The 14,050-nt window shown below is 45.0% G+C and overlaps 6 protein-coding genes across 6 annotated transcripts; 4 read left to right on the forward strand and 2 right to left on the reverse strand.

Moving 5' to 3' along the window:
* Nucleotides 1-385: 385 nt before the first annotated feature.
* Nucleotides 386-1,296, forward strand: LOC117584919. Its single transcript, XM_034274065.1, has 2 exons — nucleotides 386-553; nucleotides 615-1,296. Exon 2 carries the CDS (start codon nucleotides 1,025-1,027, stop codon nucleotides 1,259-1,261), a length of 237 nt encoding a protein of 78 aa, XP_034129956.1. The 5' UTR covers nucleotides 386-553; nucleotides 615-1,024; the 3' UTR covers nucleotides 1,262-1,296.
* Nucleotides 1,284-2,098, reverse strand: LOC117584916 (protein SYS1 homolog). The gene is made up of 3 exons (XM_034274063.1): nucleotides 1,837-2,098; nucleotides 1,646-1,767; nucleotides 1,284-1,586 (listed from the first exon to the last, which is right to left on the reverse strand). Exons 1-3 carry the CDS (start codon nucleotides 1,999-2,001, stop codon nucleotides 1,391-1,393), a joined length of 483 nt encoding a protein of 160 aa, XP_034129954.1. The 5' UTR covers nucleotides 2,002-2,098; the 3' UTR covers nucleotides 1,284-1,390.
* Nucleotides 2,099-2,227: 129 nt separating this feature from the next.
* On the forward strand, nucleotides 2,228-3,698 carry LOC117584915 (dihydroorotate dehydrogenase (quinone), mitochondrial). Its single transcript, XM_034274062.1, has 2 exons — nucleotides 2,228-2,384; nucleotides 2,442-3,698. Exons 1-2 carry the CDS (start codon nucleotides 2,364-2,366, stop codon nucleotides 3,609-3,611), a joined length of 1,191 nt encoding a protein of 396 aa, XP_034129953.1. The 5' UTR covers nucleotides 2,228-2,363; the 3' UTR covers nucleotides 3,612-3,698.
* LOC117584918 (SRA stem-loop-interacting RNA-binding protein, mitochondrial) lies at nucleotides 3,681-4,050 on the reverse strand. Its single transcript, XM_034274064.1, has one exon. It carries the CDS (start codon nucleotides 3,980-3,982, stop codon nucleotides 3,713-3,715), a length of 270 nt encoding a protein of 89 aa, XP_034129955.1. The 5' UTR covers nucleotides 3,983-4,050; the 3' UTR covers nucleotides 3,681-3,712.
* Nucleotides 4,051-4,100: 50 nt separating this feature from the next.
* On the forward strand, nucleotides 4,101-7,119 carry LOC117584914 (dual specificity mitogen-activated protein kinase kinase 4). Its single transcript, XM_034274061.1, has 5 exons — nucleotides 4,101-4,424; nucleotides 4,649-5,523; nucleotides 5,585-5,725; nucleotides 5,790-5,875; nucleotides 5,937-7,119. The coding sequence occupies exons 1-5, from the start codon at nucleotides 4,394-4,396 to the stop codon at nucleotides 6,109-6,111; spliced, it is 1,308 nt and encodes a 435-aa protein (XP_034129952.1). The 5' UTR covers nucleotides 4,101-4,393; the 3' UTR covers nucleotides 6,112-7,119.
* A 2,215-nt stretch (nucleotides 7,120-9,334) lies between these two features.
* Nucleotides 9,335-11,425, forward strand: LOC117584976 (probable cytochrome P450 313b1). The gene is made up of 6 exons (XM_034274180.1): nucleotides 9,335-9,559; nucleotides 9,616-10,005; nucleotides 10,065-10,134; nucleotides 10,370-10,496; nucleotides 10,556-10,729; nucleotides 10,783-11,425. Exons 1-6 carry the CDS (start codon nucleotides 9,400-9,402, stop codon nucleotides 11,368-11,370), a joined length of 1,509 nt encoding a protein of 502 aa, XP_034130071.1. The 5' UTR covers nucleotides 9,335-9,399; the 3' UTR covers nucleotides 11,371-11,425.
* Nucleotides 11,426-14,050: the final 2,625 nt, after the last annotated feature.

A 14,050-nucleotide genomic window follows, 5' to 3' on the forward strand; every position in this document is an offset into this window, starting at 1 on the left:
AGGAGGGATATACGCCTAGGGCATATGCGCATAGACTTAGTACACGTATACATTTCCGTTATGTACTTATTTTAAGTGTATTTTGATTTATTTTCGAGCTTCAATTCAAATATAACATGGTGAGTGCTACGGAACTGTGTCCTGAATGGCATCCAAGCTTATTGCTATGGAACTAAAGACTGACGGCTATGAATGGATTACACACGCATTTTAAAGCCTTCAGCTTGGAGTGTTACAACAGCCCACATATGTATGTATGTGGGTGCATGTGTTTGTAAATGTAAGTATTAATGTTTGTGGCAAAAATCCGGCTTTTTGTTACAGATCTACCTCTTGTTCGCGGCTTTGCCCATTTACATTCGTGCTCTGGTATGCATAAATTTAGAACGAATTTCATGGCTGTGAGGTTGGTGACCCTTTGGAGCTTTAGGCAAGAGCTTTGGCCCCCGACTTTTCTTCTACGCAGCAACTAGAATGCACTCTGCATGGATGATCCACACTCGGCTTAGCAAATTGAAAGTGCAATTGGAAGCGTGCGATCCGAAAAGGTTTCGTAAGGCCAAGCGCTCATATGTAGCATTCAGCGGCGAGAGTAAATTTGATTTCTCCTATAGCGAATTCAGGTCTGCCCGACGACGGAAGCAACGATCGTGGTCCCATACACTAATTAGATTAGATTAGACAAACCTGATTAGTGTGCTGTCGCATTGTGGGGGGGATTGGTCGGGGTAGGGAAGGGCCGCGAGCTCGTGCTGTCGATTCTTTGTTTGTCTTCTCAGATAAATTTGTGTAGAGCGTAAAGCTCGAAGCTTGCAGAGAAACGTACTTGCTTTGCGTTGTGGCTAAATTATAGAAAAAAAGGAAGTAGGCGTGACGCAAGTGGAAGCTACCAGCCGCACGACCACACCCGCGCAATCGACTCGGGAGTTGTTCAATTACGGCCTTATTTTGGTGCATTTATTTGCCGAGTTGTTTTGCGGATCAGCTGTGTACATTTCGTGTCTCAATTCGCTTGCGAGACAACATGCAGAAGGCACAACAACGCGGTCTCTGCTGGATGCTGCTTGTGCTGGGGTCCCTGATCCTCACCTTCACGCTGGCCTTCAGTTACTGGATGTTTGTTCCACGGGAGGTGAACTTCTGGTCGCTGATTTCGCATAATTACAGCGGACCAGGACAAAAGGGAATGCTACCGGACATGGTTCCAGCGGGACTCAAGCTGAAGCACGGGCCACCCTTCGTTTACCAGATATTACATTAGTCCAAATACACACAACAGGTTATATGTGCTACATATGTAATCGTATTCTAGTTTAACAATAAATTACATGTACGTTAGAGAATTGGGTGGCTTGGGAAAGCTAACAAGCATCACAAGTGGAGTGGGATGTCAAACGTCTGACTTTTGGTTGAGCGCAGCGTAGCCCACTGGAATCTCTTTCATTTCGGTTTGAAGACAGAGAAATTCCCCACCTATGCACATGATGGTTCCTGTTATGACGTTTAGCAGCCACCAGGAGGCATTCGCGGGGAATGAACGATTGTACCACCAGCAGATTAGCAAATGCAGAACATGGAAGGTACAGCTGCACGGAAGAAGACACAGTTCAAAACAATTACAAGTGCTTGTGCGGAGAATAATCACCTGAAGTCCAGACACAGCTTCGCCCGTCTCACTATGCACCACAAAGCCAGCGAAGCCACAAACGCATTCACGACAAAGGCGCAAATGACCAGCCTGCCGCCCAGGTCGTATATGTGTATTTCCTAGATGGTTGGAGGGAAACAGAATCCATGAAGGTTATGTTAACAGTGAATAGTATTAAAAAAGCATACACGATATTCGAATAAATGGTCCAGAGTGTAGTTGTCGCCAGACAACTTGTTGGCCACAAACACAAGCAGGCCAAGTGTGAAGTACACGCAGAACTGCATCGATATTATTTGGGAGGTCAGCAGCGTGGGATCCCATTGCGTGTTGCGAAAAGTACCGCCTTTCATGATTTTGAAAGTTGACAAATTCGCGGCTGTTCATACGACATACATTTATTTATTTAATAAAATTTCGTTTCAGCTGGCCAAAAACAATAACAGACATCTGACTCAGCTTAGAGATGGGAAAGTAAGCTGTTTAAACTCTGTTTATCGATACATTCAAAGAGTATGTAAGTAAATGGTATCCCTTCAAAGAAAATGTGCACAAACGAAACTTAATTATAACATATTTTCTTAACAAAACGCCATTTTAATCTTTCCGCTCCGCGATTTCTTAACAATATTAACACAAGTGCATACGCTCGATTCTATATCGATTAGGCATCTTTCAACAATTCGATTGGTCACGATCGATTAATCTGTGGGCGATGGAGAATGCTAAGAAATTCGTAAGTTTGTTATATTATGGAAAATAAGATAATGAGGTTTTATTTTTGTCCATCTAGAGTCGAATGCGCTCGCTGGGAATAGTCACGGTAGGGGCCAGCGCCTTGCTGATGGGTATTACGGCGTACAACAACAAGGACCGGTTTTTCCGCACTTTTGTTATGCCGGTCGTGCGTCTGCTGCCGGCAGAGGCCAGCCACAACTTGGCTGTGTTGGCGTGCAAATATCGCGTTTATCCAGTCTCCGACTACCAAGATGACGTCAATTTGAATACCCACTTCTTCGGTCGTCTGCTGAGCAATCCAATTGGCATCGCCGCTGGATTTGACAAGAATGCCGAGGCCATTGCCGGCCTGAAAGATTTAGGCTTTGGCTTTGTTGAGGTAGGCACTGTCACGCCCAACGCCCAGGAGGGAAATCCGAAGCCTCGAGTGTTCCGCCTGTCTGAAGATAAAGCCATCGTAAATCGTTATGGATTTAACAGTGATGGCCACCAAGCTGTTCTCAAGCGACTAAGTGAGACGCGAAAACAGGAGAATTTTAATGCCGTAGTGGGCGTAAACTTGGGACGCAATCGAGATACCATGACACCAGTCTCTGACTACGTGCAGGGAGTCAAGGTCTTTGGTCCCGTGGCGGACTACCTTGTAATCAATGTGAGCAGTCCCAACACGAAAGGGCTTAGGGATATGCAGAGTAAGGCGAAGCTGGCCGAGCTGCTCGAACAAGTGAACGAGGCGCGGTCGGGTCTGGAAAAGAATCGTAATGTCCCGATCTTGCTCAAGCTGTCGCCGGACCTTGAGGTCTCAGACCTGAACGACATAGTGGCCGTCATTAAGCGCAAAAAGAGTCGCGTGGATGGTCTCATTGTGTCCAATACGACAGTGTCGCGGGACAATCTGCAGGACACCAATTGGACCGCTGAGGCGGGCGGACTGAGCGGAGAACCACTCAAAGCGCGCTCCACAGAGATGATTGCCCAGATGTACCAGCTCACCAACGGAAAAATTCCCATAATTGGCGTTGGCGGCATCTCGTCCGGGCAGGACGCGTATCAGAAGATTGAGGCAGGCGCTTCGTACGTCCAAATCTACACTGCTCTGGTCTACGAAGGACCATATCTCGTTGAGCAGATCAAGGACGAGCTCTCGAAACTAATCACCGAAGGGGGACATTCCAATGTACAGGCAGTCGTTGGGACAAAGTCAAAGTCCTACCTACCCAAGTAAAAAACACATTTTTAGGCACTAAGAAGGAAACAATCGAAATATTCGTTTGGTTCTTGTAAACGCAATTAAAACTCTTTAAGACATCTATCACTCAGATTAGTTTATTGACTTTCGTTGGCCCGCTGCACGTTGAGTACCCTGCCCTCGAGGTAGTGGGTGTTCTGGTTGCTGGCGCTGTTGTAGGCATCCCGCTGGCTAAAGACCACGAATCCGTAGTACTTTGACAGTCCCTGCTGCTTGTCGAACACCACTTCAGCATTGGCCACGTGCCCGTAGCGGGAGAAGTAGGTTTTCAGCTCTTTGCTGCTGATGGTCCACGGGAGATTGCCCACGAACAACTTGTATGAGCTACGTGCGAATCCGCTGGACATGATTATGCGATGTTTGTTTATTTTATTTTTTGGTTACAGCTGTGTGACCATATTTGGACGGTTTCGTGTTTGCCATCGGCGCATATCGGTCTTGGTGTTTCCACTATCGATATTGCGGAATAAATCAATGTTTCATCTCTAGCTCTTTTGGTTGGGTATTTATGTAAATTACTTAAAAAGTGCATAAATGTGCACTTTAACCGTAGAAGAAAAAAGTGTTGAGTTGGACCCACAGGAAAACCAAGCGACGGAAGAATATAACGCTTTCTTCGGCCCTTTCAAAGTCTCAGGCGACGTGTTGTATTCGGGGCGCGGCGCCCTCTGAAAAGACCAGCGACAGACGTCCTTTGGCAACAAAGCAATATCAATACTTTTTGTTCTGCCAGTATCCCGAAGCAGCCGTCAGTCACAATGGCCGAGCGACCGAAAAATTTGTTTGCAAGTGAGTATTGCTTGTTTTTCCTGGCTCTGCCCACGCACTCGACATACATACAAGCACCACAATCAGATATATGTGCACATATACATATAAATATGCACGTATGTACATACGCACTCGTATCAGTGCCGCCACTACTGTCGCACATTTGCCCGAAGAGGTGCACTGCAAAGTTGATAAGTTGATAAACTAATAAAGTAAGCACAAAATAAATTTACAAATTACAGCTGGACCCAGTCGCTCGCGCAACCCTCCCGACCAGCTCAGTCTGAACAACCTCAGCATTCGCCATCCGCCCTCGTCCACCTCGTCGACTTCGTCCGGGTCTACATCGTCGGGCTCAAGTTCCTCATCTCAGCATAACAATGTGGCGCTGCGTTTCAGTGCACAGCCCCCGATAGCCACCAGCAGTGTCAGTGGCGCAGTTGCCAGTGCCGGTGCCTGCGGCGGAGGCGGCACAGCGCCGGCTTCAAGCAGCAGCAGCAGCAGCACGGCTACAGACCGGCATCGGGAGCGCATACGCCAGCAGGCCTGCGGCAAGCTACAGTTTGGCGAGGGTGCTGCCAACGCACATCAGTTTACATCAGATGATCTCGAGGATGAGGGCGAGATAGGGCGCGGAGCCTTTGGTGCCGTCAACAAGATGATATTCAAGAAGCTGGACAAGGTTATGGCAGTGAAGCGCATCCGCTCCACTGTCGACGAAAAGGAACAAAAGCAACTGCTCATGGATCTCGAGGTGGTCATGAAGTCCAATGAATGCATCTACATTGTTCAGTTCTATGGAGCGCTCTTCAAGGAGGGCGATTGCTGGATATGCATGGAACTGATGGACACGTCGTTGGACAAATTCTACAAGTACATATTCGAGAAGCAGCAGCGTCACTTGCCAGAGTCTATTCTCGCCAAAATCACGGTTGCCACGGTGAACGCGTTGAACTACTTGAAGGAGGAGCTCAAGATAATACACCGGGACGTGAAGCCCAGCAACATCTTACTGCACCGCAGAGGCGACATCAAGCTGTGTGATTTTGGAATATCGGGACAGCTAGTGGATTCAATAGCCAAGACCAAGGATGCGGGCTGCAGACCCTACATGGCGGTAACGAAACGGCAACTAATCTAAACCAGATCGATTTTTGATAGTTCTTATTTGTCTGTAGCCGGAACGCATCGATCCAGAGCGTGCCAAGGGGTATGATGTGCGGAGCGATGTGTGGTCCTTGGGTATAACTTTGATGGAGGTGGCGACAGGTAACTTCCCATATCGCAAATGGGACTCGGTATTTGAGCAGCTGTGCCAGGTGAGCTGAATGCTTTGAAAGCAAGCACGCTGAGCGATGTTTCTTATGTTCTTTCGTTCCTTAGGTTGTGCAAGGCGAACCGCCGCGACTAATGACCTCATACAATGGCATGGAGTTCTCCAAAGAGTTTGTAGAATTCGTCAACACTTGGTAAGCATTAAAAAAATCAATTTGCATATTAAGTCGCTCTTTATTGTGTCATTTGTTGCAGCCTCATTAAAAAGGAGAGTGACAGGCCGAAGTACAGCCGACTGCTGGAGATGCCCTTCATACGTCGCGGCGAGACGAGCCACACCGATGTGGCTGTGTACGTGGCAGATATCCTCGAGTCAATGGAAAACGATGGCATAACACAGTTCACGGCCAACCAGCAGGCGGAGAGTTAATCACCTCGATGCAAATTAACTAAGATTCAGCAACAAAAACACACAACAAACAAAATGCAAACTAATCACGGAAGAAGAAACATAAAAACATAAGTTGTTGTCTACTCTGTAGCATTCATAGTAAACGTAGCGCGTATCGTATATTGTTTTGAAGACAAAAACAAAACTAAGCTAATGGAAAAGTGTGTAAGCTGAAAGTACATAGAATAGATGTGTGAATCCAATCCGCAAGAGAAAGAAACTATTGTACGGCAATAATTTTTGTATTCGTGCGTTGAAAATGTGTGAAAAAATAAATTCCCAAATTGTAATTGTTTAGAAAAAGGTCAGAAAGTAGAGGCGAAAGCTGGCAACACACATCCCCCCAGAGTAGATGTCCCTTTACGTTCAGCCAGCGAGCATTTTATTTAAATTCGAACTATTCGTTTATCATTCTTGATGGCACATCCGCTGTAAGTGATACATTCTGCGTTATTAAACGAAAAAAACAAAAACCTAAGCAATGAGAACGGTTTGGTAGGAACGAAAGGATAAAATAAACAAAAATCGATGATGGTTCACTACCTATACGAGTATAAGCTAATGGAAACACCAACACGCGACCCAATGCGTGCAATAGAAATAGTTCAACCATACTATTAAATGATGCATTATTTATTGAGTCGATTTTGTAATCCTATTATACATATACTTTTTTTTATTTATTATTTTGCATATGAACATGATTGTGAAAAGCTTTAAATGATTGGCCAGCGGCTTAAATGTTTAAATTTTAGTAGAAATAATTGCAGGAATATGCAAAAAATAATCGCTTAATATATGAAATAATTAGCCAGAACACCAACAAAACACACACACACACACACATCCCCACACCGCTCACACACACACACACACAAACGCTTTTACGCGTAGTATTTAGTTTTAAGCGAAGCAAAATATTTAGCAAAAAGTTACGGCTTCAAGAAGGAAGTCAAGTGAAAATGAAAATAAAACAAATTAAATGTATTGTGCCTAAGTATAGAGGATTGATATGATGAACATTTAACCAGAGAAATACCACATAAATTCCATTAAAGGTCATAAGCCACTTAATAACTAATCAGTATGTGGAACCGCATTGGGTTCCTTAGCCTAGCTTCAGCCCCCCCTCCAAGCCCCCTCTCCACCCAAAAGATAACAACAAAAAAAAAGAGCAATTGCACCGCACCGTCTATGCCCCCGTCTCAAAATCAGTCACAAATCGAACCATGCCAGTGTTTTTTGATTAATATTTTTATGCAAGCGCCAATGTGAAAGCAAAGTTTATTTTGTATAAATATATACGTATATGTATATGTATGTGTATGTGTATGTGTATGTGTACATGCAATACATTATATATTTGCATGAGTTGCCTATACATAGAATAAGATCAACAGAGCCTGCAGGACTTTCTCTTGTGTTTGAAATTCATGTGCAAAACAAAAAACATCTACAACATGCAGCAAAAGGAGTTCAACGGATTAGTATATAAATATAATATATTTATAATAAGTCAATAAGCAGCGACCCTGAGAGTTGCTAATAAATTTGTACAAGAAGAAAATGCTCGAACAGCCGATGCCAATAGCTCTATTGGACTATTGCAATTGGTGTAAATGGATACACTTAGTTCAGTTTTCTATCTCTGAAACACTTGTTCCATTTGCAAGGGCGAGATATCTTATCTGCGAAATGCGAAAAGTTTATAAAGATAACCACGTGCAAGGTGGCAAAGACAGCACGCATTAAGGTGCCATTAGATTGAGTCGAGCCTAGTTAACAACTTGGTATAGTTTAAAACAATTACCTATGTGCACGGGCATAACGTTCTGGCTATATATAACAACAAGTAGATGTAATAATCGTAATGCCAGGAGAACCCACAATCGGAGTCGTCGCGAGTCGTCAATATTGTTGACAATAAAAAGGTGTATAATTTATTTAGAGAGCAGGGCAACCTCGGCTAGGCATAGGGCTAGGGAAGTGTATATAAGGTAGACCTAGACCTACTAAAGAAATATGACTGGCATATATTTATATACTAAAACTATGTAATAACTGCAATCGAGGCAGTAGCTATCAATTCCGAAAGAAACCATATTGAAACAAATTGTAACACAAAACCCCCAACAATTGGCTTCCACTGGTCCCTTAGGATAATGCAGATACAAGCCACAACTTACAACTCTAACTATAAAACTTACCAATGACAAAACTGGAAACGCAACGTCCACAAAAAAATAAATATCGCAAACTTTTTAAACCTAGCTTACACTTAAGAAGGGAGGAGAGTGTGGAGTGAAGTGTCGAATTTTCAAGGGGATCCCACTATATGATCCTGATCCTAAAAATGTAGAACCCATTGGAACACCTGATGAGCAGACATAGCAATTCTTCACTCAACACATAGCGCACTAAGTTTTACTAAGTAGCCCATCAATGTACATACATATGTACATACATTTGTATGTAAAATGTATGTACCATGCCCGCTTGTGTCTCTCTATCTGAACAGAACTAAAATAATACATGGAAACCGGAATCACCGCAGGAGGATTATTAAAGAAAGAAAGAAATTAAATTGTTAAACAAAACTTAATACAAAATTGAAATAAACAAAAACACAACTAAAACAATTTGTAAAAATATTAATAGCGAATAAAAAGCATAATTAAAAAACCAAATGAATGTCTAATGAGTCTTGATGGAGGAGGCTTGGACACGCCTACCTAAATGACGTATGGCCCAATAATTAACCAATTACTAAATCAAAACAAAGTTCAAGAACATCCAACGATATGTCGAGCCTAGTTGGGTGTGCAGTCGCCGGTGGGGGTATATTGATTTTATGAATGTTCTTGTCGCTCGAGTAAGAAATGACAAAATCAAGCTTGAACTCCGCTTGTACTCGCATCAATTTGTGTATCAATTTTTTCACAATAAATACGGTGCATGTTTTGTAGATCAAAAGAGTAAATTCAAACTGGCCCAACAGCTTTTTGTGGCCCAATGCATATTTGTATATTGGACTGGCATAATTTTGCGCGGCACGCGACTCGCATGCGAATGGCTGGCCGAAACGTGGCGGGCATGGAAAGTTCCGCATTAGAGCCACAAATGCGTAATCCCTGTACTCGTACATATAGAAACCTCAATGGGTGCCTGCTCTGGGGTAGCCTAGACTCAGTGTTGAACCGAACGTTGCGCGATAAACAATTAATTTTTGACGCGGATTTGGGGACCGGGAGCCTCAAGTTCAACGACATGCTGCTGGGCACCTGCCTCATTCTGGCCATCTGGTTGCTGCTGGTGTGGACGTACTTCTTGTGGACCCGTCGACGGTACTACAAGGCCGCCTGGCAGCTGAGAGGACCCATTGGCTGGCCCCTCATCGGCATGGGGCTGCAAATGATGAATCCCGAGAGTAAGAGAGAAGCCGAGGAGAAGTCAGTCCGGGCTGGGGCTAACTGTCTTTTGCAGCCTTTCTGCAGTACATGGACGGACTGTCGCACAACTTCAAGGCGCCCTTCGTCTCCTGGATGGGCACCAGCTGCTTCCTCTATGTCAACGACCCACACACCGTGGAGCAAATCTTTAACTCGAATCACTGCACGAACAAGGGACACTTCTATCGCTTCCTGAGTTCAGCGATTGGCGACGGATTGTTCACCTCCAGTGCTCCGCGCTGGCACAAGCATCGTCGCCTCATCAATCCTGCCTTTGGGCGTCAGATCCTGTGCAACTTTTTGCCCATTTTCAATGCCGAGGCGGAGGTTCTGCTGCAGAAGCTTGACCTGGAGGGTGTACAGCAGGGCAAGGAGTTGGAGATATATCAGATCTTGAAGAAGATTGTCCTGGAAGCGGCATGTCGTGAGTAGCACACAAATTTCTGTTGCATCTCATTTTCAAAGTAAATCATTTTGATGCAGAGACAACTATGGGCAGAAAAATGAATTTCCAGCACGACGGCTCCGCAGTTATATTCGAAGCTTACAATGGGTGAGTCATTGCAATGGAATTTATTATTTATTTTGTCATTTAAGTGGTAGTAGACTCCTTGTCTTTGTTTGGATAGACTTTCCACTCTCATGGCATGCTCTCTGGTTTTTTCTTGGCTATTAGCTAATTACAATCTTTGCTGCATCTCGGGCGGAAAGGCCTTTTCTTTGCATTGCGACAAGGTCTACCCTTTGCTGCCTTGACACAGCATCGATAACAATTTTTCCCTTTGAAGATTGACGCAGGTGTGTGTGAAGCGTATGCTGTCGCCTTGGCTCTATCCGGAGTTTGTTTATCGACGCTCGGCGCTTTATGGCCAGCAGAAGAAGGTTGTTGGCGTTCTACTTGGATTTGTGGAGCAGGTAAATTGTTGCCCCATACCGTGCCATTTGTGTAACTTATGATCCATGACCTCGGATAGCTGCTGGCGCCGATTGTCTCGGTTGTGGACATTGTACCACCCAAGGAGCCATTGCAACAGGAGCCGAGAAGTAAATCCAAGTCAATTTTCATCGAACAGGTGAGGGAGCATGTTGAGCGAGGCCAACTGAGCTGGCAGGATGTCAGAGATGAGGCCAATGTCACCATTGCAGCGGTAAGTAAGACAAAGAGGTTATAGATCATGCTTAAAGTGGACCTTGCTTTCAGACCTTCGAGACCACATCGACGGCTCTGTACTTCACCATTCTCTGCCTGGCCATGCATCCGAGTTACCAGGAGAAGCTTCACGAGGAGTTAATGGCGGAGCTGCCGCCCTATGGGGACATATCCCTGGAGCAGCTGGAGCGACTCACCTACACAGAAATGGCCATAAACGAGGCCATGCGGCTCTTCGCACCCGTTCCCATGGTCATTCGCTCCGCAGCGCAGGATTTCCAACTCCGCCGCGATGACAGCGAGTTTCTGATTCCAAGCGGCACACAGATTGGCATCGACATCTACAACATGCAGCGGGACGAGCGGGTGTGGGGACCATTGGCTCGGACATACAATCCGGAAGCGCACTTCGGGCCGGAGGCGCCTGCGCGTCATGCCTTTGCTTTTGTGCCATTTACAAAGGGTCTGCGCATGTGCATCGGCTATCGGTATGCCCAGATGCTGATGAAGCTGCTGCTGGCCAAGATATTTCGCAGCTATCGCATCAGCACAGAGGCCCGGCTGGATCAGCTTCAGGTCAAGGGCAATATATCTCTCAAATTGAGGAATTATCCTCTGTGCCGGGTGAAGCGAAGATAACGAAGGTCCACGCTCCATCCTCCATGCCCACGTTGCACCTCAGCTCGAGTGTCTCGTTGCTGTAATTTTCCAATTAAAAGTGTAATTTTTTGTTGCATTTTCCATGCTGTAAATTGAATTTGTTTCCCTTTTGCTGGGGGTTCGTTAGCTGACGCTTCGCTTCCAGCGTAAATTGCATGCTTGCAAATGGCTATAATGGATTCCAGTTACCTCTTCTGCTGCCACTAGCTCCCCGGTGTACGTTGCGTACACACAACATAATTGATTGAATTCCTTGATGGGAATGCCTCCGAAAGCGGTGCTCAGCATTCTACCCCAAAGTGCCCAGAAATATGCGTAACTTTGTTGGGTGTTTTGGCGCAGTTTGCAGGAGGCAAATTTCAGTGTTTAAATTTGCAGCCATAGCTGTCAGATACAGAAGAGCTTCTTCAAGTAACACTTTAATCAGGAGAAACCATAGGAAGGATGGTGAAAACGAATTAGAAATATTTTCAATACTCTTTTGTAACATGATCCGAAAATCTGATCATTGCTGCAGCTGACAGCTTCATATTTCCCAGATGGTAAATTAAAATCAAAATATGTTTAGGTCCAATTTGCAGCTGCTTCAATTCGCTTGGCAAACTTCCTTACAAGCAGATGTAATTATGAGAATTTTTAATACCTATCAACATTTTTCCCAACTAACTGCAGTAAAGACAGTTTTGGCCGGGCCAACTTATTTATTGGTTCTCATTACCCAATGCAAATGACGAGACTTTTCAAGCTAAACTCCGGGCATATGGTTCCCTTTAAAGTTCATCTGTATGCTAAACGGAACTGAAATGGAAATATATGCAAATCTATTATAATTATAGTAATAATAATAGTCGCATTTGTTCTCTTTCGAGTCTGTCCACCGCAATTTGTATTTGTGTGATTTTCCAACGTTCGACAAAGAAATAGATTGGTATCTCGACAGCCACGCCTTAAGCTTACGTTTTACTTGAGTGTCCCTGGTTGCAAGTTGCCACGGAAAAATACATAATTCAATAGCAGGCAAGTCCTTGCCGCACGAGAATAGTGCAAAAAGTGATTGGGACTCGTTAACGCTTCGAAAAAACAGGGAAAAGCCCTTGCTGCAGATGGTTCCGGTCTGGGATGGCTCTGTAATCACAACATTAATCTAATACGCGTGTTTAGGGGCGGCCAACTTAATAATAGCTTTCGTAGCGCCTTACAATAAGTAATTAAATCATTTACAGCAAATCAAACTGACGGATGAGAAGAGCAAAGGCCACTCCATTCCACTCCTTTTCGACTTTGACTTCGACTCAAGCTCTTAAGCAAATAGTCGCCAAGGCTCTTTGGGTCTCTGGGTTTCTGGTCTGGCTTATTATTAATGAAGAAAAGTTTTGCAAGTTTTCAATTAGTTATGCGCCCGTCCACCGTGGCCCGCCGGCAACGTCCCTCTCGCGCCCTCTCGCGCCCTCTCGCCCGACTGTAGCATAATCAAGACAAACGTTGGCTCATACTAAAATATTTAGTTGGATTTCCCTGGCCAGTCCCATTAATTGACTGGCAACCAGCTATTTGTATAACAGGCCGAGACGTTGAATCCATTCAGGACGGTTACGGCTGATTATGTTGCTCGGCTCCCGGGCTCTCTAACTGAACCCGACAGCCTGCATAATATGATTAATTGAATATCAAGGTAGCAGCCATCTGAATACGAGGAGCAGCAACAGCTTGGGCTTTCAGCTGTGCCGAGTCTAGCTGCTAACCGATGCAGTCAAGGTCTCTACTCTCGGACCTGTGCCAGAGCAGACCGGTGGCTTTCCACAACTGCATTTAAATCAGACTATAATTTGTGTTGCACTTCTATATGATTCTGTTTTGGCATTCACTCCGTCAAGCCACAAAGCAGGTAACACTTGCACTGTGGCTTTTGGGCGTTAATTAGAGTAAAACATTTAGCAAGTCGCCTGCCCGTTTAAACATAGATACTCTCATGAAAACGAGTGTGTCTGCATGTACAGTATGTGGCCAAGGGAAGGAGCTGGCTGGCTAATAAACATCACATTCCTGAAAGCCGGCAGGATGGGAGCAGGAAAACCGCATTAACAAGCAGCTGCTGCAGCACACAGATCCTGGGCGTAATTAAGTTTACTCTCATTTGACGAGACACGAGCCAAGCGGGAACCCAAACACACAAATCTTAGCTGGAAAACCTGGCAAACAAACCACAATATGGGAAAGCCCCGATGCCAGTGCCGACGCTGAGAGGAGCCGACCGCAGGCAGGGAGAAGCCAGACCCAGCCCCAGCCCCAGCCCCAGCCCCAGTGCCAGTGCCAGCCCCAGACCCTATCAATGTTAATGCTAATTGTTATTGTAGTTAAAATTCTGGGCGGTGAGGGCTTGGCGGTGTGTGGAGGAGTCGAAAGTGCCTGTCCGCTTACCTCAAATTGAATTAGACTCATATGTGGTCGTCAGTTGAGACAGTTTGCAACTTCCAAACTCAATTTGGCAGCTCGCAAAGTTTCCTGCACACTGACAAAATAAAAGGAGCTGCAGCTCAGTCGGCCTGACTACTGCGCCGGAATGTTTTTATCAGTGTAGGCTCAATGCTCACTATTTTCGGGTCGCACAACTAAATCACAGTGAAAATATTTCACAAAATTGCATTAAAAACTTTTCTAC

This window comes from Drosophila guanche, unplaced genomic scaffold (assembly GCF_900245975.1).
Source record: "Drosophila guanche unplaced genomic scaffold, DGUA_6, whole genome shotgun sequence".
Classification (NCBI taxonomy): Eukaryota; Metazoa; Arthropoda; class Insecta; order Diptera; family Drosophilidae; genus Drosophila; species Drosophila guanche.

Bases quoted from the DNA above. Each gene is read 5' to 3' on its own strand.
- LOC117584916 (XM_034274063.1), bottom strand. From the start codon at position 2,001: ATGAAAGGCGGTACTTTTCGCAACACGCAATGGGATCCCACGCTGCTG. The intron at 1,768-1,836 runs GTATGCTTTTTT...CCAACCATCTAG, and splicing joins ACCATTTATTCGAATATCGT to GAAATACACATATACGACCT. The intron at 1,587-1,645 runs GTGATTATTCTC...TCTTCCGTGCAG, and splicing joins AAGCTGTGTCTGGACTTCAG to CTGTACCTTCCATGTTCTGC.
- LOC117584918 (XM_034274064.1), bottom strand. From the start codon at position 3,982: ATGTCCAGCGGATTCGCACGTAGCTCATACAAGTTGTTCGTGGGCAAT.
- LOC117584914 (XM_034274061.1), top strand. From the start codon at position 4,394: ATGGCCGAGCGACCGAAAAATTTGTTTGCAA. The intron at 4,425-4,648 runs GTGAGTATTGCT...TACAAATTACAG, and splicing joins ACCGAAAAATTTGTTTGCAA to CTGGACCCAGTCGCTCGCGC. The intron at 5,876-5,936 runs GTAAGCATTAAA...CATTTGTTGCAG, and splicing joins GTAGAATTCGTCAACACTTG to CCTCATTAAAAAGGAGAGTG.
- LOC117584976 (XM_034274180.1), top strand. From the start codon at position 9,400: ATGCTGCTGGGCACCTGCCTCATTCTGGCCATCTGGTTGCTGCTGGTG. The intron at 10,497-10,555 runs GTAAATTGTTGC...GACCTCGGATAG, and splicing joins TACTTGGATTTGTGGAGCAG to CTGCTGGCGCCGATTGTCTC. The intron at 10,730-10,782 runs GTAAGTAAGACA...CCTTGCTTTCAG, and splicing joins CCAATGTCACCATTGCAGCG to ACCTTCGAGACCACATCGAC.
- LOC117584915 (XM_034274062.1), top strand. From the start codon at position 2,364: ATGGAGAATGCTAAGAAATTC. The intron at 2,385-2,441 runs GTAAGTTTGTTA...TTGTCCATCTAG, and splicing joins TGGAGAATGCTAAGAAATTC to AGTCGAATGCGCTCGCTGGG.
- LOC117584919 (XM_034274065.1), top strand. From the start codon at position 1,025: ATGCAGAAGGCACAACAACGCGGTCTCTGCTGGATGCTGCTTGTGCTG.